The sequence below is a fragment of the Trachinotus anak genome, unplaced genomic scaffold (assembly GCF_046630095.1).
Source record: "Trachinotus anak isolate AG129_WGS33_773 ecotype Australia unplaced genomic scaffold, CSIRO_AGI_Tana_v1 ptg000005l, whole genome shotgun sequence".
NCBI classification, from domain to species: Eukaryota; Metazoa; Chordata; class Actinopteri; order Carangiformes; family Carangidae; genus Trachinotus; species Trachinotus anak.
Genome location: NW_027273856.1, coordinates 8,363,494 through 8,375,756, shown reverse-complemented (window position 1 = coordinate 8,375,756; position 12,263 = coordinate 8,363,494). Strand labels below are relative to the sequence as shown.

The following is a 12,263-nucleotide window of genomic DNA, read 5'->3' as shown; positions in this document are numbered from 1 at the left end:
ATGTTGGTGCATTCGCAAAATGGCAAAACACGGTTTGGAAAATCATCAATAACCATACATATTTTGAAATAAATTGCATATTTTATTAATCACTTTGTTTGTTTGTGTGTCTTTCCAGGAAAAGGGAGAAAGCAGAAGAATCTTCAGGTCAGCCTGTTCCTGTGCCTCGCGGCAAGAAGCGTTTGAGTGGTTCTTACCTAGATGATGGCAAATCAGAAGTTGCTGGTCTCCATCAAACCAGTGAACCAACAACACCTCAAAAGGGACCTGCAGATGGGACTACCTCTCCAGACGTATGTTAAAGCTTGTCAATACTTGCCAATATTTGTATATTAGCAATTGATCAAATGACTGTGTGTAATGTGTAAGATGTTGGTCTGAATGAAGAAGCCCACAGAGAATTATCACCAGTTCTGCAGTTCCCCTCAGCTCGAAGGAGCTTGTTAGCCTCTTTCATCTCATTGTTTTTTCTGTTCTCATCAACCTCGTTTCCACCAGGTAGCTGTCTTCAGAAAAGCTCTGTTAAAGTTTCTGTAATGTACCTGCTTTGAACCAAAGTAGCCAGGCAGACTAAGTTGGTGATGAACTGGTGAAGAAAGGGCAATGCTAACATATTTGTCTAACAGTGTTTATATATTTCAAACACTCACTGAGCACTTTATTAGGAACACCACACTGACACTGAGCAGCCTCAGTTCTTCATGTCATGTATCTACCAGATGTTGGAAACCTTCCGATGAGACTGTGCTCCATGTTGACCTGACTCACATTCATGTTACCAATGTGCTGTTTTATGACATCCCAGAGGTGTTCTACTGGATTTAGGTCTGGAGACTGTGGAGACCACTGAAGTTGGTTGAACTCATTGTTATGTTCAGGGAAACCAGTTTGAGACAACTTTATCTTTGTGACATGGAGCATTATCCTGCAGGAAGTAGCCATTAGAAGATGATGAACAGTGGACATAAAGGGATGAACATGGTCTAGACTGTGGCATTCAAACCATGATTGATTGGTATTAAGGCCCAAAGTTAGTCAAGAAAACATCCCCACACCTTCAGACCACCACCACCAGCCTGGACTGCTGACACAAGGCAGGTTGGGTCCATGAATTCATCCTGCTGATGCCAAATTCTGACCCTACCATCTGCGTGTAGTCTGAGATGCCTTTCTGTTCACCACAGTCATAAAGAGTGATTATCTGAGTTACTGTAGCCTTTCTGTCAGCTCCAACCAGTCTGTCCATTCTCCTCTGACCTCTCTCATTAACAAGGTGTTTCCTCCCCAGAGCTGCTACTCAGTGGATTTTTGTTTTTCATTGTTCGCACCATTCTGAGTAAACTGTAGAGTCTGTACACCAAACCAGCCCATCTGGCACTGCTGCCACATAAATGGCTGATTGGATAAGTGCATAAACAGGCAGATGTACAGGTGTTATTAATAAATTGCTCTGTAAGTTTATGTCAAATAAGTTGTTCTGTTATTCTTCTCCCCCCAAAATGGAAAAAATAAATAAATAAATAAAGGTCTATTTTTTGTTTTAGAGGGTATTGGCCAGTCCCACCTTAGTAACATCCAGCCAGTCTCTACTGGAGTGGTGTCAAGAAGTCACCCAGGGTCACAAGGGAGTGAAGATCACCAACTTCAGCACCTCTTGGAGGAACGGCCTGGCCTTTTGTGCCATATTACACCACTTCCACCCAGAAAAGATGTAAGAAACGATTGAAAGACTGCTGTTACTGCATAGACTGTTTTGTGTATTTATCTTTATCTTTTTTTCTTTGTATAGTAATTATGAAATGCTGGACCCGTATGACATCAAGCACAACAACAAAAAGGTGACTCATCATTAGTTATCTGTTGATTAAATTACCAACAAAGCATAATCATAACTTATAATATATGTTTGTTGACAAGTCCTAATATAATCCATCAATCTGTATTTATTCATATTGCAGGCTTTTGATGGCTTTGCTGAACTTGGCATTTCCAGGCTGATGGAGCCCTCAGACATGGTCATGCTAGCAGTGCCTGACCGCCTCATTGTCATGACCTACCTCAACCAGATCCGCACCCATTTCACGGGCCAGCAACTCAGTGTGGTTCACATAGACAAGGACAGCAGCGAGTCCAGCTATGCAGTAGCAGGGGAGCGGGACAGCCCAGAGGACCCAGAGGCAACTGTTCGCTACTGCGCCCAGAGGCTCCAGGAGGAGGGTATAAGTCTGGAGACTAATGGGACTGCAAGCTCTGCAGAGAAGGACAGTAAAACCAGTAGGGATGTGGTTCCACCCCCCAGAACTAAACGGTTGCAGGTTGCTGGGGCAGGTGGGGCTCAGTCTCCTGTGGCACCACCAAGGACTAATATCCTATCCAAGTCAGGTTTCTCTCATGTCAAAGATGCAGATCTGGTCAAGAAACGAAGGTCACAGCGGAGGAGTGGATCAGTGGATGAAGTAGACATACCAGTGGTATGATCCCTTCTTGCCTTACTCTTTTATCCTTTTTAATTCTTATTACCATCTTCCCTTTTATCTGTGATATATGAAGAACTCCTTGTGTTTGTAGGTCACTGCAGGGCAAGAAGAGGGTGCAGTTAGCCGCAGGAAATCAGAAACTGGTGAGCTCTTCTTGATTTTCTTACACCCCCACCACTGGCTAAACCTAAACCATCATTTTAAAACTTGACTTAGTTTTTTGTCAATTTCATTTGGACTTGATGATTTGGAATGATGATTCCACTTGTTGAAATTTGAGTATTTTTGATTGTTTATGCAGATGTTAGATTTAATTTCTGTATTTGTCTTGCAGAGAGAACAGAGGCTGTGGTTGAGGAGGGAAGACCAGAAGGCCAGGTCAGTTGGGAACATGTGTGTCATTGTGGGGCTGAATCTCTAGAACTGTTTCTGGAATGAGTCCAGATTTATAAGAACCGGGGTCTGCTTAAAAAACATGCTTTTTTTATTGTGGTCATTGTTCACATGTGTAATATTTTATTCCATTGATACAAAAACATACATTATGTAGGTAATTGTGTTTGTGTGTGTGTGTGTGTGTGTGTGTGTGTGTGTGTGTGTGTGTGTGTGTGTGTGTGTGTGTGTGTGTGTGTTAATGTATCCAGGATGCCAGCCAGTATGTTCTGAGTCAGATGGAAGCCTTGGAAGCAGAACAAAATCATATTGATAACAGAGCAGGTGTAGTGGAGAGGAAACTTAGACAACTACTGGAAACAGGTAAGATACTTGGAAACAGAACATGAATTTCAGTGTAGGAGTTCATGGCTGCTGTTGGAACAAATATTTTGAGGGAACAAATTAAATTAATTCAGTTGTGGAAATTGGAAGTGGAACAAGATTAGTAATGAGTAACCTACCTTAAAACTGAAAGTTAACAGTGATGTGATTTTCTGCAGGTAGTGACAAGGTGGAAGAGGAGAGGTTGATCCAGGAATGGTTTATGCTGGTTAACAAGAAGAACGCTTTAATCAGGAGGCAGGACCATCTGCAGCTGCTGTAAGACATCCACCACATACACTGCTTCAAACATGTTAACTGTAGAATTTAACAATCTCACAAAGACCGTTTAGTAACAGTTCTGGAGCTTTTGAACACTACTCGTGATCTTCCTCAGCACAGGGAGTAGTCCAGTTGTCAACAAATTGTAGAAATTGTTAAAAACTTAAAGGCCCCATGGCATGAAAAATGTGATTTTGGTTATTTTATTGTGCTTTGGGAGGTCTCTGGGCCACGTATATACTGCCCCATGCATCAAACTGGTCATAAACGGAGAAACGCACACCACCCATTTGTAGGAACTGTCTCTTTAATACGAGCGGATAGCACTTCCTCCTTTGTGTGATGTCACACACAAGGTAACTCCGCCCACCGCAACCTGTTGGCCTGCCTCCACTGTAGGTTCCAGGTGTGAGTGAATCACTGCACGGCGAGATGTCAAAGAAACGGTGCTGCGCTATTAAGGGATGCAAGGAGGGCGATGTGTCCCTGCACAGTCTGCCAAAAGCCACAGTCCTCAGAGACCAGTGGCTCCTTCTTATTTTATTTTATTCGTAGCCGTTCATTGAATCGCCGTTAACTGGATCACCTTTAAAGCCTTCACAAACGTTAATTCAAGAAAATACAAATGTCACCGTCACACAGCTTTGTTCATTACTACGGTTTTTTAATGGTCTTCAGTGTTTCCCACAGACCAGGCAGCGATCTGTGGCGCTCCACTGACACCGTTGGGGGGATCGAGTGTCACAGTGTCGTGGCGGTCGGTGGAGTCAGTCATTGTCTGCAGAGTGTATGCAGACAAGTGTGTGCATGCACCAGTGATGCGCACCGCTGGCATATGCGTGCTTGTCTGTGTGCGTGTGCGCGTGTCTGTGTGTGTCCGTGTGTGTCCGAGAATGACAGAGACAGAGCGCTATGCGGAGATGAATGAACGGAATGATATTACGGTGAGAGCAAAGACGAGAGGGAAAACGACAACAACGAGAAAAAAGAAACAAAACAGAATCATCCTGTGGAGGTTGGTCTCCACCCTGTGGTGGTGCGCCACAGGATGGTCTCTGTATGGGAAACACTGGTCTTCCATTAACCATGTAGCTGGCAACCGTGAAGTAGGGTTGTCGATACACTGAAAAAAGTAGCGACACTAAAACGTTTTATCCGGATATGACTGAATAAAAGGTGGAAAAGTAGCGATACTAGCCCCCCCTCCCTCCCTCTCCCTCTCCCTCTCCGCCGTCACACACGCACACAGCAGCGGCGCAGTTGTGGTGTTTCTGTGTTGGCTGCCGTCTCTGTCTCCGGATCCGAGTCCGGTTCAAACATATATGGTCTTATGCCATCCATCGCAGGTGAATTTTTATGAATGCAGCTTAGGTTTCAGTTACTTGCCTGTGATTGGTCCGACCACACGCCACTCAAAAACAATCAGAGGAGAGGTTCTCATTCTCTCTTCTGATTGGCCAAATGACCTGTGCCTGCTGGAGCTCCAGAAAGAGGCAGGTAAATAAACCCGGAAAAAGGTGCACAGCATGGGGCCTTTAAGTTCTTTTTGTGAGAGCTTTAAGGACATCTCATCTGTGTTGGCTTTAAGCCCACATGAGCAGAAGGCCCTTAAAACTCCATCTGAAGAAAACTGTATGACACAATTAAACCTCCAGAACAGCTACTGAATCGGCTGGTAACAAGATGACTGCTGAGTGCTTATGTAAGAATGTAGTAGTGACCAATGAGTACTCATGTAATAATGTGGTAATGACCACCGCATACTCGCATACCACTGAGTATTCGTGTAATGATGTAGTTATAACTACTGAATACTGAATCCTTGGAAGAAGAGCAAAATCATACTCATGTGATAATGTAAAAAAGCTGAGATATGGTTTTTATATTGTCATTGGGAAAAAAGAAAATAAAACAAAAAACTAAAGGTTCACTTACTGTCTATTTGCGGAGGTTTCGACTGTACCTCAGCCTCTTCAGCAGGTGGAGTTTTCTCAGTTGTCCTGGAGATACTGAGCAAACTCCACCTGCCAGGAAGACCATGAGATGAGATCAAAAGCTCTGGAGTACAACAGTAAATGGACTTGAGTGAAGATGTTTTTCTTTCACTCAAAAAAACAAAACAAAAACAAAATAGCAAGTAAATGAATTGGGCTTCTGCTCATATTGATTTTGAAAGCTCCCTCCATAAGCACCGATATCTCACATGTTATAATGCATCTCCTGTGATCGACAGGCTGGAAGAACAAGACCTGGAACGAAGATTTGAGCTGTTAAACAAAGAGCTGAGAGACATGATGGCGATTGAAGGTACAACTTTACTTCTAAACGACACGCTCCATACCAGACTGATCCTCCCTTAAACACTGAGTGTGGTTGAAGGCTCAGATTGCAGCCCTGTGCTCATGACTTGTTTCCTCATTACACTGAATTAGATCATACAAGTGACAAAAACAAAAGCACGAAAGCCCAAGACCAAGTGTTTTAAAAATGCGTGTGACTGCAGCTCTGGGTTATTTTTACTGCTGAATGACATAACTCAAATAACTTCTCCTTAGAAAAATGGAAGTTCAGGGGTAAGTAGCTGGTGAGATAAGCAGCCTTCCAGGATGACTGGAGCTTCTGAGCATTATAAAACCTTTCTACCTGGATATGAACCGACTCTCAGCCAGATATTTCAAATCAACGCAGCTTGTAAATGACAAGATTTTGACTGACTACAACCACACGTTTCAACCTACAGTGGTTGAGTGTTTGATACTCAGTACATGGACCGACCGTCCGTCCATCCATCCATCCATCCATCCACCCATCCACCCATCCATCATTATGGTGGCAGCAGGTCAAGTAAAGTAGCCCGGATGTCCCTTTCCCTATAAACATTTTCCAGCTCCTCCTGGGGGATCCTGAGGTGTTCCCAAGCCAGATGAGATATATGATCTCTCCAGTGTGTTCTGGTCCACACCAGAAGACCTCCACTGGGAGGTGTCCAGGAGGCCTCCTAATAAGATGCCCAAACCACCTCAACTGGCTCCTTTCGACACGAAGGAGCAGCAGCTGTACTCTGAGCTCCCTCCAGATGTCAGAGCTCCTCACCCTGTTTCTAAGGCTGAGCCCAGACATCCTGCGGAGGAAACTCAATTCAGCCGCTTGAATCTGCGATCTCGTCCTTTCAGTCACTACCCAGCGCTCGCGACCATAGGTGAAGGTTGGAATGAAGATTGACTGGTAGATTGAGAGCTTTGCCTTCAGGCTCAGTAGATGGAAAGTGACATTAAAAAAGGGGCAAGATAATAACAAATAATTATAGATTTTATATAACAAATCCTTGTTTCCAGCAACAATTAAATCAGCATAAGACCAGTTATAATAAGTCTTGACTGCACAGGTCAAATGTATTGATTAGTTTATATTGGATAGTTTGTACAAATCTGTGGGGGATGATTTGATATAATTTTATCAGCACCATCAACACACACAGCAGCTGCTTGTCCAGTGTAGGTGAACAGGAAATGATGAAGGTACCACTGTCACACTGTCTCGTCTCATCCCTCTCTCCTATGTCCTTTGTGTGTCTGTGTTGTTCTTTGTGTTGCAGAGTGGCAGAAGAGTCAGGCCCATAAACACAGAGAGCAGCTCCTGCTGCAGGAGCTGGTGTCACTGGTCAACCAGAGAGACGAACTGGTCCACAACATGGACGAGAAAGAGAGAGGGTGAGACGCTCACTGTGCTGATTAACAAAGTCGTTGTCTGTTTCTCTTACTGGCTCGATGACTAAAGGATTAGACATGAGACTGGTAGTGCGCTGGTCTTCAGGTGCACACATGCAAACACACTTTAATAGTTATTTCGTAGATGATTTTCTTTGGTTGAAACACTAGATGGCAGTACAGTGCAGGCAGCTCAGCACATCATGTATCATCTTAGTGCAGGTGGACAGCTTTCATTCACCGCCTGTACCAGAGGACATGTTTACAGGTGTCAGTGGGACACAAAAGACAGCCTGCAGCAGCAGAGAAGGATGAGTAAAAAGAACACGTCATAGGTAAAAATGATGCACAGTGATGCTCTTATCAGTGTTGATAAAAGATCACTGATTATGTATCAATGGGTATCATTCAAACATGTTTGATATCAGCACTGATACAGATACAGATTGACTTTGATACTGATTCTTAATGAGACTTTTTTTGTTACTAGTTTTAACAAAAAGAAAATTACAACACACATTACTGTACAAATTTTAGTTTTATTTTGAAACTTGATCTCTACACACTGTAAATAAACAGCCAATCACCAGCATTATTAGATCTTAGTCCAAGCTTCTGCGTGCCGATTGGCTTAGTGTGTTTTACTCATTTACTCCTCAGGCATCAACTGACAAGAGATTTAATATCAGTTGTGTTGGTATATTAAAGTATCAGTTCGTATGAGTTCGACACCCAGCCCTCGCTGAGTGTCTCACTGCACAAAAACAATCCGAGTTACTGTTACTCTGTTTTGTTTTTAAGATACTAACAGACACTTTACTGACAAAGTAAAAAGACGAAGATGAAGGAAATGAAGTTAGAAAATCAAGTTTACGTATAATGAAAGGCCATGTCATGTTAAAAATAAAGAATTTATTAAACTATGGATCTTATATTTAAGGCCCTTAAGGGCAGATTTTGTGGAGGTATTGGATCCTTTTTTACTCTGACCTCATTGTTATTTTGTTTTATTTTATTTTATTATATTTTCTTCCACATCCCCCTCAGACACTACTACATTTCATTGTTCTTGTGTGCACACGTTACCTCTCCCACAGTGTACAGAACTGTGGACGACATTGGAAAGTAAAGTGCTTTTTCCTGCTGCCCCAAAATAAAGAATAAAAAAACTGGATTTATACACAGACAGATTCATTATAAACGATAAGATCATATTGTGCTTCAATAACTCTACATTCTCCACAGTTAGTGTGTTTGCATTCTTACATTTTTGTGCGACATTTTAAAGGTCCACCTTGTGTTAGACCTGAATATGTGACTGTTCCACCTGGTAACTGTATTCGTATAGTTAGTGACAGAGTGGGGGGGTGAGTTTTACTTGAACTTCTTCTTCTAAAGGTCCCTGTTGTGTGTAGACAGCTGTATTTATTACAGCAGAAGTGTGTGTGTTCTGTCAGACGTGTATAAGACAGACACACAACCAGTGACTCTCCTCTGTCCTCCTCTTCAGAGCTCTGGAGGAGGACGAACGTCTGGAGCGAGGCCTGGAGCAGCGGAGGAGGAAGTATGCTAAACAGCAGAAAGAGAAGTGTGTGATGCAGTGACTGTGTCCACGCCCAGGCGTGAATTGCTGGGTCACATATGTGAAAGAAAGTGGGTCAAGACCAAACCGAGGATGGGACAGTGGCGTGTGGTCGTCGCTCACCTGCTGTCACATCGACTGGCTCTAAGTCGGCAGGAAGAGGACGATCAGGAGGCTGGAGTGTATTTGTACCAGAAAAAACACTGAACTAGTGTGAGGTGGTTTTTACATCTAACCCAGAGTGAAGGTCTGAGACATGTCAGCTGTGTTTAGGCTCTGAATCAACTTGAGTGTTATTTTTGTTTGCTTCCTCTTTTAAGTGTCGTAAAACGTGGCTGCATTTTATGACCAAAGGTGATTCAGTGTGATGTCCACTAATTCAACACATCATCATTTCTTCCACCCTGCAGGAGGTTCAGCAGTCAGCAGAGGAGGCCTCAGGCCTCAGAGAGCTGCTGTTAGCTTTGCAGTGTCTGTGCTGTGTTTTAGTGACTGTTGATTGTGAATGTAAAGTGTGTTTGTTTGAAAGTTTTTTACAGATATGAGCCAAACAGATTAAGGTGACCGTTGAGTGGACCTGCTGAAAACCACAATCTAGTGCCAAAAAAATCAAACATGACAAGGATCCAGTGTTTTCTGGTGACAGTAGGAGAAAAAAGTTTAGGCTTAAAAAAGCTACAGGAGGTTTTTGTGTAAACTACAACATGTTACTGAGGGAAACGCTGTAAGGTCATGGTTAAAGCCATTAAATATTGATCTAACCTCAGAGGAAATGAGACTTTTTGAACAACCACAGTTGCCTTACTGCAGGATGAGCTTCATTGTACGATCAGATTCACTGACCATGGTGAATCCAGTGGAAGTGAACGTCGGTCATGTTGCCCAGCACGTGTGTTCGGATCTGTTTGTTGTTTGCTTTAACTTTTCTCAAAGCTAAAAATCTGGAAAATAGAAAGGTAAATCTAACGTAGATGTTTGAGAGGTTGAAATGTTTTCATGTTGTGCCAATGAGGTGCAAAGACAAGGATCCAAACCAGTCTTCAACTAATTTATTGGATTAATTTAAAGTTTTACTCTTCATTCAGGAGTAGTGTGGATTTTAACCAAAGCTTATAGCCTTCGTTCATTATTGTAGCATTTTACCTGTACATATAGGATTTTTTTTGTTTTGCTTCCATAAATTAGAAAAATGCTCTGAAGTTTAAAGTATTTCAACACATTAGAAACAGCTGTAATTTATTTTTCATTGTGGAAAATAACAACTTTACATTACAGAAATGTAGTTTTCTGAACTGAAAGGTGAAGATGTGAATGTTCCTGCATGATAGAAGCCAAATCTTCATTAATACAATATTAACATTTATTAAAAGTGAATTGGCGTTTCCATTATAGTTCAAAAATGAAAGGAAACTTCCTCCTTGTCTTTGCACTGAAAAGTCTCACCTTTTTACTTCAGTATGAGTGTATTCAGCAACAGGCAGTGACATCTCTGGGCCTGAGGTTTTATTTAGTGTGTAAAGGTTTGCAGTTCTCATGATGCCACACTGCTGAGTGCAGCAGGTCTGACCACCGACAGCTGCTGCTGAAGAGCTTTTATTCTGGTTTTATGTTACATTTGCACTATTTGTAAAGTTTTACAAATATAAAAGATTTGGATGCATTTACACATCTTGTGCAGTTTTTTTCTGTGATTAAATCTACTGCATTATATTATATGTGCATATGTATTATAAAGAAGCAAATGATGTTTTCTAGTGAGGCAAGCAGGAACGGTACAGAGGTCATCACACGGAGGCAAATGTAGTTAGAACAGTAGCTATATGTAACGTGATTGGATGACAGTGGATTGTACAGTGACAGCTCATGTAAAATGGGACATACAATTTAAGTGTCATCTATAGCACTGTACACATGACATAAGAGGGAATAAGAACAGACACTGTGGGTGGTGAAAAAGAATGAACACAACAACGTTGTCATCCCATCTGTGTCTACAGGAACTGAGGAGCTCAACATCACAATACATCCCAGCAACACATGACCACAAAAAAACTGGTCCATCCAAAAAAAACACATACTGCCCCCCCACAAGAGCACTGTAGTGCGTGCAGCCCAGTGCAGTGAGGGCTGCACAGACATGTGTACCAGTGAAACCAAACAACTACTAAAAACACTATGTCAAGACTCAGCAGTTCACCCACACCTGAAGGACAAGCATTCTAGATGGGGAGGAGCCACAACCACATACCAAATAAATACTAAGATAAAAGTAACACAAATAGAAAGGAAATAGTTTTGGCCTCTATACATAAAAACGAATAAGATAGTAATGAACAAATCCTTCATCCCACAAACAGATTAACACACTTAACAGAACCTGATTACTACACTATTGCACACTTCAAACAACACACACACATTGTAATTGCACCACTGTCGTCTGAAGTCTGACCTTTCTTACCTTCCTTGATGCAAAGTCATCAATTACATCGTCAAATGAAATCTGCTCAGCAGTTGCATGGGTAATACTGACATTGTACAGTACTGTAGACAGAAGGTGCTATTTGATAGATACCCCCACTCAAACTACCCCCTACCCCCCTCCCCATCTCCCACCACCTCTGAGAGTGAGAGAGGAGACCATCACAGCAGCAGAAGCCTGCACAAACCAAGTGGCAACCCACCGAGACGTCAACCACTGGTTTGTGAATTCCAGGATAAGTTGATATGGCTAGCATGTTAGCAGACAGTCGTACATGTAGTAGTGTGCAGTGTTAACTGAGCTGTCAGATGTGTTTATGCTCTAAACAACAGAACATCCTCTTCAGCTCTTGCAGACTCACTGGTTTATGTAGAACACATCACTACCAGTGCACAGAGCAGGAAAGTCGCCGCTGCCTTAAGACTACAGAGAGATTTACCTGGTGCTGAAAGGTTTAATCAGCATTATGAGAACTTGTTTTGCGAAGGCTTGAATGTAGCTGACGTTCATTTATATGCAAAAGTCCTGCACTCCAGACTTATAGTTGATAAAATCATGACAAATTTTGCAGAAATGTGTTGCACTGTTTTGAAATAGGAAATGATCAGTGTCTTTTTCCATGATGTGATAAAGAGAAACAAAAAATGCAAACTCAGTCAGAACAAAATTACAAAGAAGAATTTCTGTCTTATAAACTTCTTTTCTGCAGAACGCAACAGGTTGAACTTCCCTTCTACAAACAGACATGAAACAACATCACAAATGCTGTTATTGTTTAAGCAACATTCAAATATTCACATCAAATGATTTTATATTAGAATCTAATTAAATCAATTCACATTTCAGTGTCTTTAATGGTACTAAAGTGTCAGCTTTTATTTTCTTGATAATAGGCGGATAATCATCCATTAAAAGTAGATGTTGAAAGTAAAAAGTTCTTAATGTCAACACTTCCAAAAAAAGAAAGAGGATGTGAG

The 12,263-nt window shown here is 41.9% G+C and overlaps 1 protein-coding gene across 14 annotated transcripts in view; it reads left to right on the top strand.

Moving 5' to 3' along the window:
• Positions 1-10,464, top strand: part of ehbp1l1a (EH domain binding protein 1-like 1a) — a 39,885-nt gene extending 29,421 nt beyond the window's left edge. For all 14 annotated transcript variants that reach the window (XM_071478185.1, XM_071478184.1, XM_071478179.1 and 11 more), the window contains 11 exons: positions 119-293; positions 1,545-1,711; positions 1,790-1,838; positions 1,959-2,471; positions 2,569-2,620; positions 2,812-2,855; positions 3,122-3,233; positions 3,413-3,512; positions 5,749-5,822; positions 7,111-7,225; positions 8,733-10,464. In XM_071478185.1, coding sequence (XP_071334286.1) covers positions 119-293; positions 1,545-1,711; positions 1,790-1,838; positions 1,959-2,471; positions 2,569-2,620; positions 2,812-2,855; positions 3,122-3,233; positions 3,413-3,512; positions 5,749-5,822; positions 7,111-7,225; positions 8,733-8,826 — 1,495 coding nt within the window. In that variant the 3' untranslated portion in view covers positions 8,827-10,464. The remainder of the gene's footprint in view (positions 1-118; positions 294-1,544; positions 1,712-1,789; positions 1,839-1,958; positions 2,472-2,568; positions 2,621-2,811; positions 2,856-3,121; positions 3,234-3,412; positions 3,513-5,748; positions 5,823-7,110; positions 7,226-8,732) is intronic.
• The last annotated feature ends 1,799 nt before the right edge of the window (positions 10,465-12,263 follow it).